The 22670-nt window shown below is 43.8% G+C and overlaps 1 protein-coding gene across 1 annotated transcript in view; it reads left to right on the forward strand.

Moving 5' to 3' along the window:
* Positions 1 to 22670, forward strand: part of dgat2 (diacylglycerol O-acyltransferase 2) — a 64587-nt gene that overhangs the window by 24700 nt on the left and 17217 nt on the right. Inside the window, exon 5 of the mRNA XM_060826325.1 lies at positions 22295 to 22499. Within this exon, the coding sequence (XP_060682308.1) occupies positions 22295 to 22499 (205 nt within the window). The remainder of the gene's footprint in view (positions 1 to 22294; positions 22500 to 22670) is intronic.

Raw genomic sequence — 22670 nt, forward strand, 5'->3', positions numbered from 1 at the left:
CATCAGGTGGTTGTGGAGTATAATGACAACAACGGCGTCAGTAGTCCACAGCCATCTGATAAAGGAGCAGCGCTCCGAAAGTTCGTGCTTCCAATTAAACCTGTTGGACTATAACCTGGTGTTGTGTGATTTTTAAGTATCATAGACATTAGTGTCATGCCCTCTAGTGGCCAGAGGCCCGGTTCCCACTCCCAGAACCTGGGGTCAAAATCCACGCTGACCCTCCTCCACTGAGCAGTGCCATACATAGCGTGTGCTGCGTGACTGAAGGTGCCTTTTTTTTTAAAAAATAAAAACATAAAATTAGGGCCCAGACTGTCCTTTTAAGTGGCATGCAAAAAGTCCCATGACAGTATTTAGAATGGGGGAGGAGGGGACGGTGGTGTAGTGATAGTGTCACTGGGCTGGTAACCCAGGCAAACAGGGTTCACTGGTTCAGATCCCACCAGGAAAGTGTAGGGAGCGAATGAGAGCTGCACGAATAAAATTCTGGCCCAGTTTCCTTTGTCTAATGGGCATTTAAAGAACCATGTCACCATCACTTCTTTTTCCTTTATAAATTCCAGATTGTATTATTGAACTTAAATTCCACAAGCTCCTGTAGTAGGATTTGTACTCGTGTCCCCACAGCATTCACCTGGAGCTCTGGTTTGTTAGGTCAGTGACTTTACCACTACGCCACGGAGTCCCTTTGAAGGTCATTGAGAAGTTGAAGGTGCTTTATAAATGCAAAATGTTAGTATTTTTTTAAATAAACAAAATTCCAGTTGACGAGTATCAGTTTTTTGTTTTGCGCAGTATTGGTAAGTTTTTGATCAGGATGTTGTGGTTTGATGCTTTTAAGAACAGTTAAGTCATGCGACCAGTTAACCCGATTCCAGTGAATGTCCTATTTGAGATTGCTATGTGTTTAAAATTTGAATTCACAGTGAGTTAGAGGCAGTGACGTTTTGGTCAAGCTTCCCTTTTGTTGGGAAATACCCCATGATCTTATTTTGTACATGGAGGAGGGTTCTCCTATTCTGGAACCAACATTTATCCCTTACCAACATGATCAAAATCATATAATACGGGCATTGTCATACTGCTGTTTGGTTGTGACCTTCTGAGTAAGTGAGCTGCTCTATTCCCCACCTACTCAAACATCTGCACTGTGTGGGGGTGGGGTTGGGGTCGAAACAGTCGCACATCTCCTTTTTAGAATGTGGCTTTGCAAAGAAAGTCTGGAGAGACATGCAGTGTTTTTTGTTGAGATTCGTCCCAATCACCTCTGTTCCGCGATCACACACTGAGACAGACATCAACTGTGTCTGGAGGACCATCAACTCGGTGAAAGGCACTCTTTTTGGTCTGACTGAAACATGCTGGTCTTCCAGAGTAATGGGTCGCCCCTGACCAAGTGTTGCAGACTGGTACATTCCAAGGTCCAGGATGATGTGCTGAGGGACACACAAAAGCTTAGGGCAGCTTCTGCCAAAGTGTAGTCAGGAAAGACCACTGCCTGAGGCCTTCCTGCCAAAGCACAATGGGGGTCTGTTCAGTTATCAGACCCTCCTGGTGCCTCAAAAGTATGTAAATGTGATCTTCAATAAGTAAGAAATGCTTGGGGCTCTTTGCAACTACAGGGAATGTCAAATTCCAATGTTTGCTTCTTATTCATATGCAAAGAGTATGCAGAAATGCTTCAGTAACTGTGTACATACATATTTGTTTTTCTACTTTTTATATTTTTGCAGTTAAAAATAAACTGCACTTTCCATGATCTGCTAGCTATCAAACGGTTTGGGGCGGTCCCTGCATCCTCCTGGATGAGCAAATCATCCACATATGCCCGAAACATCGACTCTTTTGCTCCTCCTCTGATGCTGCCTGACCAGCTATAATTTCAGTGCCAATCTCTTTGACACTAAAACAAAACCAAGACCTGTGGATACTGGAGTTCTGACACCAGCAAAAGAATTGCTGGCGAAGCTCAGCAGGTCTTGCATCATCTGGAGACAGAAACAGGGTTAACAGGGTCCAGAGACCCTCCTTCAGAACTGATTAGTAACCGGGTAAAGGTGGTATTTATTCTGAGGGGTGGGATAGAAAAGGAGTGAATGGGTAGTGGAGACAGCTAAGAAAGAAAGGAAAGTGGACAATGGAATGGTTGATAGAAAACTAGGGAGATAAAAAACTGATATTGGGACATTGAGATGGTGGAAATAGGTGAAAGAGCGTGGCTCTGGAAAAGCCCATCCAGTCAGGCAGCATCCGAGGAGCAGGAGAGTCGACGGTTCAGGCATAAGCTCTTCATCAGGAAATGGTGAAAATGGATTGGCTGTGCTGGAAGCTTATGCCCGAAACATTGACTCTCCAGCTCCTCTGATGCTGTGCTTTTCCAGCACCACACTTTTCAACTAATCTGCAGTCCTCCCTTTCTCCTCTGCTAAAAGCAGACCATGTCATCACAGTGCCTGAGATTAGAGTGGGTAAAGGATATGGAAAAAAAGACTTCAAGATTCAACTCTGTATTGCAACCTTCCAAAAAGGCCCACCACAAGATAGAAGAATGGTCTATATAACCATTGAGTAAAAAATGAGGTCTGCAGATGCTGGAGATCACAGCTGCAAATGTGTTGCTGGTCAAAGCACAGCAGGTTAGGCAGCATCTCAGGAATAGAGAATTCGACGTTTCGAGCATAAGCCCTTCATCAGGAATAAGAGAGAGAGAGCCAAGCAGGCTGAGATAAAAGGTAGGGAGGAGGGACTAGGGGGAGGGGCGATGGAGGTGGGATAGGTGGAAGGAGGTCAAGGTGAGGGTGATAGGCCGGAGTGGGGTGGGGGCGGAGAGGTCAGGAAGAGGATTGCAGGTTAGGAGGGCGGTGCTGAGTTGAGGGAACCGACTGAGAAAGGTGGGGGGAGGGGAAATGAGGAAGCTGGAGAAATCTGAATTCATACCTTGTGGTTGGAGGGTTCCCAGGTGGAAGATGAGGCGCTCCTCCTCCAGCCGTCGTGTAGTTGTGTTCTGCCGGTGGAGGAGTCCAAGGACTTGCATGTCCTCGGTGGAGTGGGAGGGGGAGTTAAAGTGTTGAGCCACGGGGTGATTGGGTTGGTTGGTTCGGGCGGCCCAGAGGTGTTCTCTGAAGCGTTCCGCAAGTAAGCGCCTGTCTCACCAATATAGAGGAGGCCACATCGGGTGCAGCGGATGCAATAGATGATGTGTGTGGAGGTACAGGTGAACTTGTGGCGGATATGGAAGGATCCCTTGGGGCCTGGCGGATATGGAAGGATCCCTTGGGGCCTGGCGGATATGGAAGGCCCCAAGGGATCCTTCCATATCCGCCACAAGTTCACCTGTACCTCCACACACATCATCTATTGCATCCGCTGCACCCGATGTGGCCTCCTCTATATTGGTGAGACAGGCCGCTTACTTGCGGAACGCTTCAGAGAACACCTCTGGGCCGCCCGAACCAACCAACCCAATCACCCCGTGGCTCAACACTTTAACTCCCCCTCCCACTCCACCGAGGACATGCAAGTCCTTGGACTCCTCCACCGGCAGAACACAACTACACGACGGCTGGAGGAGGAGCGCCTCATCTTCCACCTGGGAACCCTCCAACCACAAGGTATGAATTCAGATTTCTCCAGTTTCCTCATTTCCCCTCCCCCCACCTTGTCTCAGTCGGTTCCCTCAACTCAGCACCGCCCTCCTAACCTGCAATCCTCTTCCTGACCTCTCCGCCCCCACCCCACTCCGGCCTATCACCCTCACCTTGACCTCCTTCCACCTATCCCACCTCCATCGCCCCTCCCCCTAGTCCCTCCTCCCTACCTTTTATCTCAGCCTGCTTGGCTCTCTCTCTCTTATTCCTGATGAAGGGCTTATGCTCGAAACGTCGAATTCTATATAACCATTCATGAGATGTGGGTGTTACTGGCTAGGCCAGCATTTATTTTCTATCATTAATTGCCCAGAGGGCAGCTGAGAAATACACATATTGATGTGGGTCTGGAGTCACATGTAGGCCAGGTAAGGATGGCAATTTCCTTACCTAAAGGACATCAGTGAACCAGATGTGTTTTTCCAAAAATCAGCAATGGTTTCACTGTTATCATTAAACTCTTAATTCCAGATTTTATTTTATTATTATTATTATTATTGAATTCAAATTCCACCACATGTCATGGTAGGATTTGAACCCAGATCTCTAGAGGTTTGCTTTGATCTCTAGATTAACAAACCAATGATACCACCAGGCTATCACTTCTTCTCTCATCTTCCGCTTGACGACCCTGCAGCCTTCTGGACTCAACAACACGGTGACTAGCCTCAGAATGCACTGCTCATTTGGAGTGCTAGCTGATATATGACAGGCTGAATGGCCTCCTTCTGTATTGTAACAATTCTTTGAGTGTCGAGATACTAAATGGGGGCAGCAGTTGGCCATTTGCTGAGTTTTACGACTGAGGGGGATAGCATCTTGACTAATGAATGGCAGAGATTATTGGGGACTGGTAAGAATATGGAGTGGAAGTCACCATGAAGTCAGTGATGGTGGTGGTCTTGAGTCTTAAGGAGTGTCAATCATGAGTGCCTGGATTGGGGCAACAGGGTAATGTCATGGGAGGTGAGAGCATGTGGGTGCCCAGGCAAAAAAAAATGATAATGCATTCTCTAAAAATTCTGTGTTCTTTCATCCTCTTCCATCTCCTTGCATTTTGGAAACACTTCCATGTTAGATAGTGCCTTTCATGCCTCGAAGGGATCCCCAAGCTTTGAGTACTCCCCAATGAAAGGGGAATTTAGTGAAGGGTGTAGTATTCGAGCGGACGTGACAAGGTGGATAGAATCTCCTTGTGGGAGACACTAGAACCAGAGGAAACTGGTTCATATTGAGACTTTCACTTCACACAGAGTCGTTGTTTATTTGAGTTTCATGAGTTTTTGGAACTTCCTTCCCCAGAGCACAGTGGAGGCAGGGTCATTGAATATTTTTAAGGGAGAGGTATTGGCTCCTTTTTTAGTCAAAAATCTCAGGTCAGTGGGGGAGTAGGTGGGATTGTAGAGTTGGCGTCACCATTCACTCAGCCATAACTGATGGATGTTCAGGGGCTGATTGGTCTTTTCCTCTCCGTCATATGCTTGAGTCATTACAGTAATGGCTCCCATCTCATGTGGCTGCAGACATTGTGATATTATTCTAAGTTCTTTGTGTTTTCCTATTTTCAATTTTTGGGTAAAGAGATGAGTGCGCTAAAAGCTCTAAGGGTTTAATGTTGCTTCAAGAGCTGTACTTGGCTCATGTACTGGGTAATGGTTGTCGGGCAAGTGAGGATTTACCATGGACTTGAGAAGTAGCATTGTGTTTTTTGAAGATGCCGAACACATCAGGTTACGTCCAACAGTTGTAGGCAGTATGTCTCAGGTTTACAAAGTTTAAATATTACACACCAGGTTATAGTCCAACAGATTTATTTGAATCACTAGCTTTCGGAACACTGCTCCATCAGGGCAACCATCTGACAATGGAGAAGTGCTCGGAAAGCTAGTGCTTCCAAATAAACCTGTTGGACTATAACCTGGTGTTGTGATTTTTGACTTTGTCCACGCCAGTCCAACACCAGCATCTCTAAATCATGACTCTGTGCAGCTAAACCAATCATTGGATTACCAGGGGGTACTAGTTGAGGGTTTATTTGTAAAACCAGACATGAAATTCCTTCACGCAACAAATGTAACCTTGATGTCAAGGGCTGTTACTCTCCCCTCCCCTCTGCAATTTAGCTCTTTTTATTTCTCCATGTTTGAACCAAGGCTATAATAAGGTCAGGAACTGAGTGGCCCTGGCGGAACCTAAACTGGGCATCACTGAGAGATTATTGCTGAGCAAGTGTTGCTTGATAATATTGTTGATGACACCTTCCATCACTTTTTACTGATGGTTTGAGAATAGACTGATGGGGCAGTAATTGGCCAGGTTGGATTTGTCCTGCTTTTTATGTACAGGACATATCTGGGCAATTTTCCACATTGTTGGGTAGATCTGTTACTGGAAGATCTTGGCGAGAGGATTGGCAAGTTCTGGAGCACAAATCTTCAGTATCATTGCCAGAATATTGCCAGAGCATGTAGTCTTTGCAGTATCTAGTGCTTCCAACCACTACTTGATATCACATGGAGTGAATGGAATTGGCTGAAGACTAGTGTCTGTTGCTGGGGTCCGCAGGAGGAGGCCAAGATGGATCATCCACTCGGCGCTTCCAGCTGAAGATTGCGTGAATGTGTCAGCCTTACCTTTTGCTCTGTGCTGGGCTGGGTACTTCCATCATTGAGGATGGGGATATTTGTGGAGCTGCTTCCTCCACTGAGTTGTTTAACTGTCTACTCCCATTCACAACTGGATGCGGCAGCACTGCAGAGCTTAGATCTGATCAGTTGTGTGATTGCTTACCTCTATCACCTTGCTGCTTATGCTGTTTGGGAAGTAGGCCTGCTTGGTGGCTTCACCAGGTTGACATCTCATCTTCCGGTATGCCTGGTACTGTTCCTGGCATGCCCTCCTGCACACACTATTGGATTGTTGGAAAGGTACCCTTATGGTTGACTGACCGAATGTGACTGAATTTTTCATTTATATTTGAAAGTGTAGTAGTTCAGTATGAAGCAAACGTGTTAAATTGAGACCATAAAACACAAATTAGCTGAACTGGATTAGGGGAATAGATTAAAATGCATAACTGTACACAGGCAATAGACAGTTCTATACAGAATTATTACGTGGCTTAGTGCAACTACATACCACTTTTAAATGAAAAAACTCTAAATTGTCAGTCAACCATGATTGACAGGATGTTAAAGATTGTAGATGATTTTAAAGGAAGTTGTCAGAAATGGTAATAAATCAGCATTGGGAATTTTTTAGAATTCAGCAAAGGACCAAGAAATAGGCAAAAAAGGCTGGAATAGGAATGCAATCTAGCAAAAACCAAAAATAAACTGTAAAAGCTTGTACAGGTACATTTAAAAAGGAAATGTTCAGCAAGGATGAATGTGGGTCCATTAAAAGGAGAGTTTTTTTAAATGTGGAGTAGAGAAATAACAGAGAAGCTAAATGTTTTATTGTTTTTTTTTCCTTTTGCTGAAGGAGATACAATGAATCTCCCAGAATTAGAGATCCAAGTGACTAGTGAGCTTGAGGAATTGAAGCAAATTAGCATTAATTAGAAGATTGTGCTAGAGAAATTTGAGACTGCAAGTTAAGTCCCTGGGATCTTGTATTCTACTTCCAGAGTGTTGAAGGATGGGGCTACATAGATGGTCAATGTACTAATGCTCATCTTCCAAAACACTCTAGATTCTGGAATGATTCCTGCAAATTGGAAGCTTGCAAATGTTACCTGCCACTTCAGAAAGGAACAAAGGGAATAAACCGGGAACTAGAGAGCCATTGGCTGTATGTCATTTGGAGAGGGAATGCTAGAATCTATTATAAACACATGATGGATGCTTGGATAAAAGTGATCTGATTGGACACAGTCAGTGCATTTTTGAAAAAGGAATATCTTGAGCATGAAGTCTTATCAGAGGCAATCCTGCAAGTCAGCTGTTAAGTTACTATAGTCAAAGTTACTCTACTTACCATGACCCATCTCCCTCTTCTTCCAAAGACTTTGTGCGGACAAGCTTTACAAGGATGTTGCCAGGGTTAGAGGGTTTAAGCTACAGGGAGAAGCTAAATAGACCGGGGCTGCTTTCCTGGAGCAACAGAAGCTGAAGGAATGGTCTTTAGAGGTTTATAAAATTATGCGGGGCATGGATAGGGTGAATAGCTGCGATCTCCTTTCCAGGTGGGGGAGTCAAGAATGAGAGGTTTAACAGGAAAGATTTAAAATGGACCTAAGGGGCAATTTTTTCATAAGGGTGCATATATGGAATGAGCTGCCAGAGGAAGTGGCGGAGGTTGGCTCAATTAGAGGGATATGGGCCAAATGCTGGCAAATGGGACTAGAATAATTTAGCATATCTGCTAGGCAAGGATGAGTTGGATCGAAGGATCTGTTTCCATGCTGTGCACCTCTATGACTCAGTAATATTCACCAATTGGTAACACTAACTTAGACAATCAGCAATAAGGAATTTGGGTTGCAGTAGCACTTTAGATGTTCCAGTGAAACATGGCTATATATACCATGTTGACCAAGGGATGATTACAAATTCTATCTCCTATTTCAAAATTCCCAAAATTGTGTACATCTAGTAGTGTAATTGAAGTGTAATTTCTGTTGGAAGGTAGGAAACATGACAGCCAATTTATATAGTGCAAAATCAGCAATATATGAATTTTTAAGGACATAATTTGAGGGATAAAAATTGGTCAAGAGTTAAGGCTTTGAACTTAATCGAAGGCATGGAACATAGGGCATGTCAGATCAAAGGACAAAACCTTGCATTTGGTTTGCTTTTCAATCTGATGAATGTTCACATCTGATTGCCCTGATCCATAGCAATCTTTGAGTTCACTTCATAATTTTAATCAGGTAAATTGTAGGGAAAATGTTCCCACTTGTTGTTGGGGTGGAGAGATGTCCAAGTAATTAAGGACAGTCATGAATAAAATCAAATCATAGAAAATTTCAGAAGAAATCTTTTTATCCAGAGTGGGGAGAATGTTGAGGTTCCTCATTGTCAGGGAGAGGTTATGATGTCCGCAGTGATGGAATGGGAACAGGAGAGGAGATGATTGAGTTATGATTCACCAGGATAAGAGGATGTGGAGCATAAGAGCTAGTCCAGACCAGTTGGACCCATTTCTCTGCTGCAAAATCTATGCATTTCTCCTGTCAATTAGTTTTGAGATGGTCACGGCCATCCAGGGACATGCACGTCATAGCCTATCATCCTGAAACACTCCTACTTTTTCACCAAGGGAGGAAAATGATTGTGATAATCTATATGTCATGTTTGTGAGTTAACTTGTGATAGTCAATGTAATCTTTGCATGAGCTGTATCCGGACTTTAAACTTGCAGCAAAACACTTTTTTTTTCTTTCTATTTGATTGTCTCTAACTTTTTTATCTTTGCACTGATGACTAACTGAACCGCAGATTTATGTTGTACTTGCTTCTCCTGATTCTTAGCATGAGGCTGTCTTGCTGGGAACAGACCCCGTATGGAAAATAACTTCTACACTCTAATTCATTAGAATCCCTATTGTGTGGAGACAGGCCCTTCAGCCTAACAAGTTCATGCTAACCCAGAGTGAATAACCCAGACCCATTCCCCTCCCCTATTACTCTGCATTTACCTCTGACTGATGCACCTAACCTACACATCTCTGAACACTATGGGCAATTTAGCATAGCCAATTCACCTAACCTGCACATCTTTGGACTGTGGGAGGAAACCCATGCAAATACAGGAAGAATGTGCAAACTCCACACAGACAGTTGCCAGAGGCTGGAATCAAATCCAGGTCCCTGGCACAGTGAAGTAGCAGTGCTAATCACTGAGCCACCACATTTAACTTAATTCTAAATATCCTGTTTGCAAGAGTTTGGCTTGGGGGAAAAAATGTTTTCCTTGCATTTCACTTGAAGTGATCAATTTTTTTTGTGTAGGTTTGCTGTAGATATTTGTACTGAAAATGTGTTGCTGGAAAAGCGCAGCAGGTCAGGCAGCATCCATGGAACAGGAGATTCGATGTTTCAGGCATAATATGCCGGAAACGTTGAATCTCCTATTCCTTGGATGCTGCCTGACCTGCTGCGCTTTTCCAGCAACACATTTTCAGCTCTGATCTCCAGCATCTGCAGACCTCACTTTCTCCTTGTAGATATTTGTAGTCATTTATAAATTATTTTTGAATGTTTAGTATTCCTTCAAATACTAACCAGTGTAATTTTCTTGACTTCTGCAGTTGGTGTTTGCATTTTGAGTGTACAATAGATACAAATTTATCTGAAACCGAAAGAACTGCGGACACTGTAAGTCAGAAACTAAAACAGAAATTGCTGGAAAAGCTCAGTAGGTCTGGCACATCTCTGGAGAAAAATCTGAATCGAGGAACGGTAACTCGATCCTTAACTTGGATTTCTCTCCACTGTTGTTGCCAGACCTGCTGAGCTTTTCCAGCAATTTCTGTTTTTGTGCAAGTCTCCCTGAACTTTTCTAGGGTGAGTGAGGGGATGGTGATGAAATAATGCATTAAGGAAAAAGTTTTTTGAGGAAATTGTAGAGGAACGAGATGTGCAAGGCAGTAATCATACAGATTCACAGAATGAGAGACATATGCCTAATGACGAAAGGTTAAAGACAAATTTGTAGGCGCTGGAATCCAAGGTAGACCAGCAGGAGGCTGGGAGAACACAGCAAGCCAGGCAGCATCAGGAGGGACAGGCAGGAGGCTGGGGGACACAGCAAGGCAGGCAGCATCAGGAGGTGGAGAAGTCAATGTTTCAAGTCTAACCCTTCTTGGGTTACACTCAAAACGTTGACTTCTCCACCTCCTGATGCTGCCTGGCTTGCTGTGTTCTTCCAGCCTCCTGCTTGTCGAATGACTAAAGGTGCCAGGAGTGAGCAGAGAACATATTTAACATTGTCACTTCGTCCATTTGATCTCATTTCTGTAATCAAATCCGTAAACTGTCTCCGTTTGAAGTCAGCTTTCACTAGATGGTTTTGAAGGTAAAATTATTCTTTGGGCCGATTGGGAGCAATTACAGGGGCCTTTTTTTTGTTGAAAGTTGGATTGGATCAAAAGCCACTTTGTGTCTCTTTCCCCTGAGCCCCACATCCCTCGACGGAATTCTGAATGAATCCACTTTTTCTGTGCCCTTCTAGCGATCCGTGCAGCAGCAATAGGTCCCCAGGAAGTGAAAGGTGATGGTCTATATCTGTATGATCTGGTCGACTGATGCTGATCCTTGGAGTCATTGTCCTACAGCACAGAAAAGAGACTTTGGTCCAGCCAGTCCATGCCAAATGTAATATGAAATTAAACTTGACCCATTTTGCTGCTCCTGGTCCCTATCCCTCCAAATATTCCCTACTCATGTATTTATCCAAATTGTAATTGTACAGTGTAATTGTACCCACATCCTCCACTTTCTCATGAAGTTTACTCCATGTAAAAACACCCTCGGGAATTACATTCCTGATGAAGAGCTTATGCTTGAAACGTTGACTCCTGCTCCTCTGCTGACTGATCAGCTGTGCTTTTCCAGCACCACACTTCTAACACTACCCAAGGCCCGACCATTAATTGTGTAAGCCCTACCCTTGTTTGCCGTACCAAAATGGAATACTTTGCATTTATCCAGCTGGAACTCCATATACCATTTTTTTAGCCCATTGGCCAATTTGATCAACATCCCATTATAATCTTAAAAAAACCTCCTTCATGTCCACTGCACCACCAATTTCAGGGTCAGCTGTAAACTTACTAACCATACCTTCTATACTCTCGTCCAAATCATTTATGTAAGGTATTTTTTTTAATTTGCTACCTTCCCGATGGTGTGTTCTAGATATAAACTGCTTGTGCACTTAAAGCTAATGTCCACTGCTCCCTTGATTAGGTGAATGGGAATCTCAATTCCTGACCAGACCAGCTTTCTGGGTGGGATTCCCTCTCCAGGGATGGGCAGAAGTCCCACTCCACGCTTGTGTGCTGCGGTGCAGATTCTTTTAATTCTGTCTCCCTTTTCATTTGGGCCATGAGCAGCCAGAACCCCCTTCCCTACACACCCTGCTCACCCTCCAGGAAAACGCAGACTTGAGTAGGAATACTGAGCTCATGCTGTATTGCAGTACTGAGGGAGTGTTGCACTGACTGAGGAGCTGCTTTTCAAATGAGGACCTAAATGAGGCACGTAAGGGATTCCACTCCAATTTTCGGAATAGACGGTTCTCACCCAGCCCAAATCCCGATGATCTGCCTGTGATCAATATCCTGTATGTTAATTGGCTGCTGTGATTTCCAGCATTGCAACAATGCTCGAATCAGCCAGCGAGCGCTTTGGGTAAGGGATAGATGCTATAAACGCAGGTTTGTTTTATTTCAGTGAGGGCAGGGAACAATTAATGCTGATCAAAGCTAATGCCACTCGTAAATGATCCTTATCAAGCTGCAGACAATCTGCAGATAATCACTTTGCCAGCTACACCAGAGTCATCGGCAACCACTGAAATAGCTTGGACTTTGTCTTAGTTACTGTTGAGCAATGCTGTGGAAAAATTGCAGCATGTTTGACAATTGCCTGCCTGACCATTTGAAATAAGCATGTGTGCTTCTCATCCAGGCACACAGTGTCTGTCTTATCTGCTGGTTTTACAATATTTGCTCAACAATTTGAACCGAAATGGCTGATATCAAGGTAGACATTCTGCTGCATTTTCACAAAACTCTGGCAAGGGTCCCAGTCATCAGCCTACATGTCTTTCACAATGAATTCAGGGCACTGGGTCAGTGAGGAGGATATAGTGAGCCCTGAGTTTTGAAATTTAGGGCAAGTTACGCTCTCTTTTTAAAGTTCCTTTAAATAAACCATTGAAAAATCTAACTTCTACCATAAGCTTTTCTTTTGATGAGCAAAGGATTTAAATTTAAAACGAAGGCATTTGAAACCACAAAGGGGATCTGTAGTTTCAGATTGGGAAGGTTGTCACCATAATCCCAGGGGAACCGTGTCCTCGCCAGCGAGACAACTGGTGGTGCTTTAACCTGAGGGTGCCCATGCCTCGGGCAAGGGGTGGGGTTGAGGAAATCCCATTCATGGTAACCTCAGCCAGTGTGAGAATCGAACCCATGTTGTTGACATAACTCTGCATTGTAAGCCAGCCATCCAGCCAACTGAGCACCACTCTGAGGAGGGCTCACTCGCTGAGAAATGTTAACTCTGATTTCTCTCCACAGATGCTGCCAGACCTGCTGAGCTTCTCTAGCAACTTCTGTTTTTGTTCCAGGATACTGGTTTTGTGACTAGTTTATCCTGAGAGGTTAAGTTTGGAAAACTGAAGGGGCAGGCGATAGCCTAGTGGTATTGTCACTGGGCTGTTAATCCAGAGACCTGGGTAATGTTCCACAGTCCTGGGTTCAAATCCTGCCAGGTCCACAGTAAAGAGTGGAATCTGATTTTAATACAAAAACAAGACTCTAATACTGACTATTGTCAGGGGGGTGGGGAGAGGAGGAATCCTGTCTGGTTTTTCTGCTGCCCTTTAGGGAAAGAAACTGTTGTCCTTACCTGTTGTGTGACTCGAGAGAAAGTGAGGACTGCAGATGCTGGAGATCAGAGTCGAGAATGTGGCGCTGGAGAAGCATAGCAGGTCGAGGAGCAGGAGGGTCAACATTTTGAGCATAAGCTCATCAGGAACGTGTGATGAAGAGCTTCTGCTCGAAACGTCAACTCTCCTGCTCCTCGGATGCTGCCTGACCGGTTGTGCTTTTCCAGCAGCACACGTTTTGACTCTGTTCTGTGATTCAGTATGACATGTGATGTCAGATTCACCTTTAACTGCCCTCTGAGCAGTTAGGGATGGGCAATAAATGCTGACCCAGCCAGTGATGTCCACATCCTGTAGATGAATACACAAGCCTTATTGAAACATCTAAGATTCAGAGGGAGCTGATTAGGTGGATACCAGCGTTTCCTGTTGTGGGAGAGACTGAAACAAGGGGGACACTGTTTTAAGAACTAGTAATCAAGACAGAGGGTGATGGTGGAAAACTGTTGTTTGGACTGGAGGCCTGTGACCAGTCGTGTGCCATAAGGATCGGTGCAGGGTCCACTGTTTTTTGTCATTTACATAATTGATTTGGATTTAAATATAGGAGAAATAGTTGTACATTTGCCGATGATTCCAAAACCGGAGGTGTAATGGACAGCAAAGAAAGTTACCTCGCCGTACTATGGGACCTTGATCCAATGGGCTGAGGAGTGGCAGATGGAGTTTAATTTAGATAAATGTGAGGTGTTGTATTTTGGAAAGGCAGAATGGGGCAGGATTTATACACTTAATGGTAGGGCCCAAGCGAATGTTGCCAGGCAGAGCTTAGAATGCTGGTTCAACCTTCCCTGAAGGTGGAGTCTCAGGTAGACAGCATAGTGAAGAAGGAATTTGGTATGCTTGCCTTTATTGGTCAGTGCATTGCGTATAGGAGTTCAGAGGTCATGTGGCAGTTGCACAGGACATTGGTTAGGCCATTTTTTTTGGAATATTGCATTCAATTCTGGTCTCCCTGCTTCAGAAAGTATGTTGGGAAACTTGAAATGGTTCAGAAAGGATTTACAAGGATGTTGCCAGGATTGGAGGGTTTGAACTACAGGGAGAGGATGAATAGGCTGGGGCTGTTTTCCCTGAAGCGTTGGAGGCTGAGGGGTGACCTTATAGAGGTTTACAAAATCATGAGGGGCATGGATAGGATAGATAAATAAAGTCTTTTCCCCAAGATAGGGAGGTCCAATACTAGAGGGCATAGATTTAAGGTGAGAGGGGAAAGATTTAAAAGGGACCTAAGAGGCACCTTTTTCCTGCAGAGGGTGGTGCGTGTGTGGACTGAGTTGCCAGAGGAAGTGGTGGAGGCTGGTACAATTACAACACTTTGGATGAGTATATGAATCAGAAGCAGACAATGTTGCTGGAAAAGCGCAGCAGGTCAGGCAGCAAAACAAGGAACAGGAGAATCAATGTTTCGGGCATGAGCCCTTCTGCAGTCCTCACTTTCTCCTATGAATCAGAAGGGTTTCGAGGGATATGGACCGAATGCTGGCAAATGGGACTGGATTATTTCAGGATATATGGTTTGCATGGATGTGTTGGACCAAAGGATCTGTTTCCATGCTCTGACTCCATAATCCAGCAACTGAAATTAATGGTGAAATGTGAATTTGATTGATAAATATGGAATTGAAAGCTAGTCTAAAGAAGATGTTGAAATGTGTGTTGATATTTTGGAATACTCCTCCGGTTCATCAATGTCCTTCATAAAAGTGAATCTGCTATTCTTGGTCTGGTCTACATGTGATTCCAGACTCTCCCAGCAATGTGGTTACATCTTAACTTCCCCCCAAAATAGCCTAGCATGCTATCTGGTTCAAGGGTAATTGAGGACAAGGAGGTAAATAATATTGGCTGTACCAGTGATACCTACATCCCATGAAAGAATGAGTGAATAAGAAATTTTTAGTTTGACCAGGGGACACAGATCTCTTAGAGCAGAGGGCAAAGTGGAGGGTAGCAGAAAGAAATGTCAGCCTCTGTAATTGGATGACTGATCTTGCAGCATGGTTACAGATTACCTACAGTGGATGTGCCAGGTTGATAGATGAATGCAGCACTATCCTGGTAAGAGTAGCTACAAGAAATAGGGACGGTCTCAGTCTAAACCTGAGACCTCTCCCTCTGGGCTTCACTGCCAGATTCACCCTACCCAATCTGTCCAGAGCCCGCCTGCTAAACTTCGCAAATCTCCTGTCTACCCTCTGTCCAGCTCCTCCAGTCTGTTCACCCCTAACAAATTCTCACTTTCTCCTCTGTAGAGCCAGCTCCCCAATCTAACTGAACACAAAAATGTCATGTTTTTGTGAGCCTGGGGGAGGGGGGGGGAATGGGAGAAGGTCAGGGGGCATGGGTGGCCAAATGGCTACATTCTATACTGCAGAATGGTGCACCTTTGTTCCACTGCCTTTAAGGAAGTGGGAGTCTAGCAGGTGAAAGATTCAGCTTCTCTTGTGGAAGGTCACTTGTAGTTAAACCCTTTACCGTGGACCACGATGTCTCCTAGTCAAACAATGGTCTAGATTTTTAAAATTGTTTTTGGTTCCAATTCTCTTAATAGCCTTGTTCCCCTCTATATCTCTAATCCCCTCCAGTCCCACACCTCTCTCAAATCTGTGTTCCTCTTGTTACAATCTCTTGAGCATCCCATTGCTCCACCATTAGTGGCTGCAGTTGTCTGGGGCCTAAGCTCTGAAATATCCCTACACCTCTCCATCTCTCCACCTCACTTTCTCCCTTTCCTAGTCTGCTCTTATAGCCTATCTCATGGACCAAGCCTTTGGTCACCTTGGTTAATATTTCTTTGTCGTTCAGTGTCATCCTTTGCTTTATATTTGACCTGTGGGTCCCTTTGAGACATTGCATTATCCCATTTATGTAGTGACTTTACGAAAATACAAAACAAAGAATTGTGGATGCTGGAAATCTGAAACACAACCAAACTACTTGACAAACTCAGCAGGTCTGGAAAGCTCTTTGGAGAGAAAAACAACAGTTAATGTTTTGAGTCCAGTGAGTTTATAAATGCAACCTGTTCTGACTCAGAATCTACTGTAAATGCAGTTCATTTGAATTGGGTAGACTTTACATATCCACTATCTGGATCAGTGGTGCTGGAAGAGCACAGCAGTTCAGGCAGCATCTTGGATGTGCTCTTCCAGCACCACTGATCCAGAATCTGGTTTCCAGCATCTGCAGTCATTATTTTTACATATCCAGTACCCCAGCTAAGCGTTCCTTACCATCTTACCTTTGAATTGGGTGATGGGGAGCTCGACTTCTCCTGGATGAGGTGGTGGGGAGGTGAAGAAGGGCACCTCGTTGGTAATGGAAAATGACAGTAGAAAAAGATTAACCTCAATTCACTGCCCCTTGGCATGTATGTTTGTCAGTCTGTTTACATAGAAAATACAGTAACTAGCGCTGTCTGAAAGATTTATTCACCAGTTATGAAATCCTGGACAAACTACAATTCTTGGGAAATGGCTCAAATTGTGAAAATGGATTGCTGTTTGATTATACTTGTGATTGCAAAAATCCTGGAAAGGTTACAAGCTGCTGTTGTGTGGAGTTTGGCTCAGCTTCTGTTTGACAGCAAGTATCAGTTAATGTCCATCTTTTTTTCTCTCCCCCCTCTCTCTCTCTACCCCCTCTCTCTCCCTTTGTGGGAGCTATCCTTTATATGGAATCATAAAGCAGTTACAACATCAAGGGTGATTATATTCAGTCTGTAATATATTAAGTGTAGCTTTGCCACTTCCACTTCCCTTCATGTTTGTTGTAGCCACTTTTTAAGTTTTCAAGATCTTAAGTGGAAAAGACAGGGTAACTCTTTTCCCCTGGCTGGAGATTCTAGAACAAGGGACACAGTCAGAGAATGTTAGAAAGCACTTCTACATGCAGTTGAAACACTCTTTCACAAATGCCAATGGATGCTGAATCAGTTGTTAGTTTTTAATCCAAGATGGATCAATTTTTATCAAGCAAAGGCATTAAGGGATAGTATGAAGTGAGGTTACAGATAAGCAATGATCTCTTGAGGGGCTGAATGGCCTACTTCTGTCCCTATGTTCCATTGCAATTTGTTTCTTTTCAAGAGCTTCTCTAATTCCCTTTTTAAAATACAAGATGTGATTTGCCTCAGACAATCTCTTTGACGTTGAAATCCAAATCAAGACACTCAACTGTGATTTCCCTTCATTGCTTTTTGCTCTTTTTTTTAAAAAGTCTTTGTTTTATTTTTCCTGTGGGAGTGCAGCATCCATGTTGGTTATTTATCTCCTCAAACCGTTTCCACCATTTCATTCCGCTATCACCATAACCTTTTTTTTATATAAAGAGCCTTTACCCACAATGAGGCTACAAATTACATTCTGTTGTCACAATAACAACTTTTTAAGTTAAACTCACACAGCACCAGGTTATAGTCCAACAGGTTTATTTGGAAGCACTAGCTTTACACCTCCAAATCACAACCTTAGTTTATCTACAGAGCCTTTTCCCCTAAAGGGGCTATAAATTACAGTGTAAAACTGGCATTGAACTGTTTAAGAGATCAAATGGCCAGAAGCTCGGTTTAAAAAAAAACAGGCTTTTGATTATCATGCAATTTGATATCAGGCTGGGTTTGGGATTAAGCACAGAATGGTTGAGGAGAAATAAAAGTCAATGTCTGTCTTCAACTTCAAAGTATCACAATTTGTTATACTTCCAGGCTAAATACTGCTGTTTGTAGTTATCATAGAATCCTACAGTGTGTAAGCATGCCATTCAGCCCATTGCACCCATACCAACCCACCAAAGAGCATCCCAGTCAATCCCTGCAACCCAATGTAGACAAGCAGGAGGCTGGAAGAACACAGCAAGCCAGGGAGCATCAGGAGGTGAAGGAGTCAATGTTTCAGGTGTAACCCTTCTTTAGCCCTGTAACCCTGTATTTCCCATGGTCAATCCCTAACCTGTACATCCTTTGGACTGTGGAGGAAACCAGAGCACCCAAAGGAAACCCACACATACCCTGGGAGAATGTGCAAACTCCAGCCTGAGGCTGGAATCAAGCCTGGGTCCTTGGTACTGTGAGGCAGCAGTGCTAACCACTGAGCCACCATGCCACCCTGAAGTAACTGTTATTTCAGGACTAATCTATCACTTCATGTGTCAATGTCCAAACAACTTGTCCAACTCTCATTCCAGAGTTTTACTTCCGCTCATACTGCACTATTTATGCCCAGTGATGTGTCGCTTTGTGACATGAGCACAAAGTTGTTCACAGATCCTAAACCCCTTACAAAGGCTTATAAATAAAATCAGAAAGTGCCGAAGAAACTCAGCAGGATCCGGCAGCATCTGGGAGGGAAGAAACAGTTAATGTTTTCAGTCCAGGCATGACTGTTCCAAACTGAACTGGATCTCTCCCACCCCCTCTCCCACCCCCTCTCACCCTCGGAGTGTGGAAAGGGGAGTTGAGGCTGTGATGAGATCAGCCAAATACATTACTACAAATGAGCAATCATAGAGGAATTGGACTTCTTAAAAATCAACGAGGTTGTCTTTGTGTTGAACTTCTGGAGATGGGAGAGATGTTAAACGAATACTTCATGTTAGTTTTTACTGTAGAGAAAGAAATAAAGGTAGGAGAAGTTGAAAATAAATATTGATATTTTGAAAACTATTCACATTGTAGAAGAGAAGTGCTAGAGGTCATAAGACATAAAGGTAGAAAAATCTCCAGGATCTGATCATGTGTATCCCAGCGCAGTATCCTTCTCTCATCAACTTGTGAGAAGCTAGGGACTCTGCAATTTTCTCCCTAGCAGAAACATTTTTCCCCTCTATAAAGATTGAGGGCAGAGCAGTAGACATTGTTCACTTGGACTTTAGTGAAGGCATTGACAAGGTTCCACATGGCAAACTTATTCATAAAGTTATATCGTATGGGATTTGTGGTGAGTTTGACAATTGGATATGAAATTGGCTTTTTGGTAGGAGGTAGAGCAGTGGAGGGGAGCTGTTTTGCAGACTGGAGGCCAGTGACCAATGGATGTTTCACTTCTGTTTGTCATTTATATAAATGATTTGGATGAGAATATAGGGGGTATGGTTAGTAAGTTTGTAGATGACCTCAGAATTAGTGGAGTAGTGGACTCTGAAGAAAGTTATCTTAAGATTACAAAGAAATCTTGATCACTTGGATCAATGGGCAGAGGAGTGACCGATGGAGTTTAATTTGGATAAATGTGAAGTATTGCATTTTGCTAAAATAAACCAGGAAAGGACTTCACAATTAATAGTAGGGCCTTGGGTAGTGATGTGGAACAGAGACCTGCGGGTTCAGGTACATGATTCTTTGAAATTTGCGTCATGTAGACAGGATGGTTAAGAAGGCATTTAGTGTGCTTTGCCTTCATTGCTCAGACCTTTTGAGTATAAGAGTTGTGATGTCAAGTTGAGGTTGTATAGGACATTGAGGATATTCTGGAATATTATGTACAATTCTGGTCACCATGTTATAGGAAGGATGTTATTACGCTGGAGAGAGTTCAGAAATATTTACCAGGATGTCACTGGGAATGGAGGGTTTGAGATTATAAAAATAGGCTGGCAAGATTGGGAAGTTTTTCACTGCAGTGAAGGTGATAGATAAGCTGAATAGCAAGGGTCTTTTCTCTCGGGTGGGGTAATTCAAAACTAGGGGTCTTTTTTTAAAGTGAGGGGAGAAAGATTTAAAAGGGACCATGCCTTCAAAGTTTTTACACAGAAGGTGATTCATTTGTGGAATGAACTACAACAGAGTGGTGGATGTAGGTACAGTTACAACATTTAAAAAGCCATTTGGATAAACACGTGACTAGGAAAGGTTTGGATGGATATGGGCCAAGCGCAGGCAAATGGGACTAGTTTAGTTTGGGAACAAGGTCAGCAAGGACTGGTGGGACCAAAGGGTCTGTTTCCATTCTGTATGACTATGGTGAGTGCCATGACGTTTTTTCCCCCCTCTCCTCTTAACTTCATTGTGAATAGCCTTTCCACTGATATCCAGGAGTGTTGACCCATTAACACTCCGCAAAATGCGGAGCTCAGTATGTAATTGGTGAGGGTGGTGGTGATGTGAAGGTGGTGTTACCTGAGCTGACCCACATTCAGGGCCAATGTTGCTGACATGGTCAAAGTGACGGGTGATATCCTTTGACCAGTCTGCAAGGATAGGGACATTCATCGAGACTGATAAGTGCTTTGGGGGCTGTGGCGGGCAATGGCATTGTCTAGACACTCTTCTGTCACTGGATACATATTTGTACAGTCAACTGGTCAATCAATTGAATGAATTTGCAAAATTTGAGCAAATATATGCTGGGGCTTGGTGCTTTGCCATGAAGGTGTCTGGTTTTGTCCTAGGAAGACCTCACCGGTCTGGTATACGGTAGAGGAAGTAGTAGCTCAATGGTGTCTTGCTGGTTTATTAACCCAGAGAGACAGATAATGTTCTCTGTTTGAATCCTGCCACACACTATGGTGGAATTTGACATCAATTTAAAAGAATTTGGAATTAATGGAACTATTAAAAGGAATCTTATCTGGTTCACTAATGTCATTTAGCAAGGAAAATCTGCCATTGATACTGCAGCCTACAGTGACTCCAGGTCTACCGCTATGTGGTTGATTCTTAATTATCTGAGCAGTAAATGCTAACTTGCCCAGTAACACACAGTGCCATGATTGAATTTTTAAAGTTCACAGGCTCACAAAATTGTTACAGTTGGGAAGGAGGCCATTCAGCCCATCATGTCTGCACCAGCTCCCTGAGCATTATGTCTCCGTGCCATTTTCTCACCTTTCTCCAACTATGTTCCTTATGAATGGTGGAGCAGGTTTAAATGGCCTACTCCTGCTCCTATATTCCATGTTTCTGCATTTACCACACAATCCTGCATGTTGCTTTGTATTGAATAACTGTCTCTCTGGTGGCTCAGTGGTTAGCATTGCTACCTCGCAGTGATAGGGGCCAGGGTTTGATTCCTGCCTTGGGCGACTGTCTGTGTGTCCGTTAGAAAAGGAAATTTACTCTCCTTTTCTGGTGTGACCTACATGTGACTCCAGACCCACAGCGATGACTCGTAACTGCTGTGCTGGAGCAAGCCACTCCATTTAAGGGTAGCCTTGCCATGTGACAAGATAAAGATGTGGCTCTGTGCCAAGCTTATTTTGGTAATTTTTCTTTGAAACGGTTTGGGATAAGTAATGGTCTTCAAGGCAGTTATTGGGCCGGGCAGTATCGGTTGGCACAGTGATTCACGCTACTGTTCAGTGCCAGGGACCCAGGTTCAGTTCTAGCCTTGGGTGACCGTGCAAACTCCACACACAGACATTCTCTCCATGTCTTGTGGGGGTTTCCTCTGGGTGTTCCAGTTTCCTCCTACAGTCCAAAGATGTGCAGGTGAGGTAGATTGGTCATGCTAAATTGCTCAGTGTCCAGGAATGTGCAGGTTAGATGGATTGTACTATTGTATTTGGATTTGCCAGGGTAAATGCAGATTCATGGGGATAGTCTGGGTGAGATCCTCTTTTAGAGGGTTGGTGTGGACTTAATGAGCTGAATGGCCTGCTTCCATGCTGTAGGGATTCTGTGATAATGCTGTGTTAATCGAATCAGTCTCTGCCACACTTCCAGCCTGGATGAGATTTCAGACAATGGCCCTGCCTGCTTTTCTCAAAAAAATTAAATAAAACCTCCCACAGCATTCGTCAAAGAGCAGGCTCTCATAATTCCAAAACCAAGAATCATCCCTTAACCAACAGAAACAAGAAGGTTATCTATTAATTCCCAAGTCCCTTTTGTTTCCTCAAGTGTTGCTATGCTTGTCACCTTGACTACTCTGTACTCATTTATTTTAACTTTTTTTTTCCTCAGATGACAGACCCCAGAAATTTTGAACTGATGCTTTTTCTCTGTCTAATGAGGCACAGTTGGGTGTTTTTTTTTCTTGTTGCTTACTGAGCTTTGTGTCCTGTCTTATTTTCTCCCACAGTTGGTGAAAACTCACAACCTGGATCCCAGCAGGAACTACATCTTCGGTTATCACCCCCACGGCATCTTCTGCTTTGGGGCCTTTTGCAACTTTGGAACAGAAGCCACTGGATTTTCATCGAAATTTCCAGGAATTCGACCCTCCCTGGCCACGCTGGCCGGTAATTTCCGGATGCCAATCCTGCGGGACTATTTAATGAGCGGAGGTGAGCCCAACAAATGGGAAAACACTTCTTGCCTGAGTGTGACTGTAGGATTATTGATGTGGTGTCAGCTACAAATCAGTGAGCAGGCTGCTGTTCCTGAGTGAGTTGGTCATGGGTACTAGCTCCTGTCCAAACCCTTGGCTGTAGGTTCCAGGCTGCCACTTCCATTGC

The sequence above is a fragment of the Hemiscyllium ocellatum genome, chromosome 6, assembly GCF_020745735.1.
Source record: "Hemiscyllium ocellatum isolate sHemOce1 chromosome 6, sHemOce1.pat.X.cur, whole genome shotgun sequence".
Taxonomy (NCBI): Eukaryota; Metazoa; Chordata; class Chondrichthyes; order Orectolobiformes; family Hemiscylliidae; genus Hemiscyllium; species Hemiscyllium ocellatum.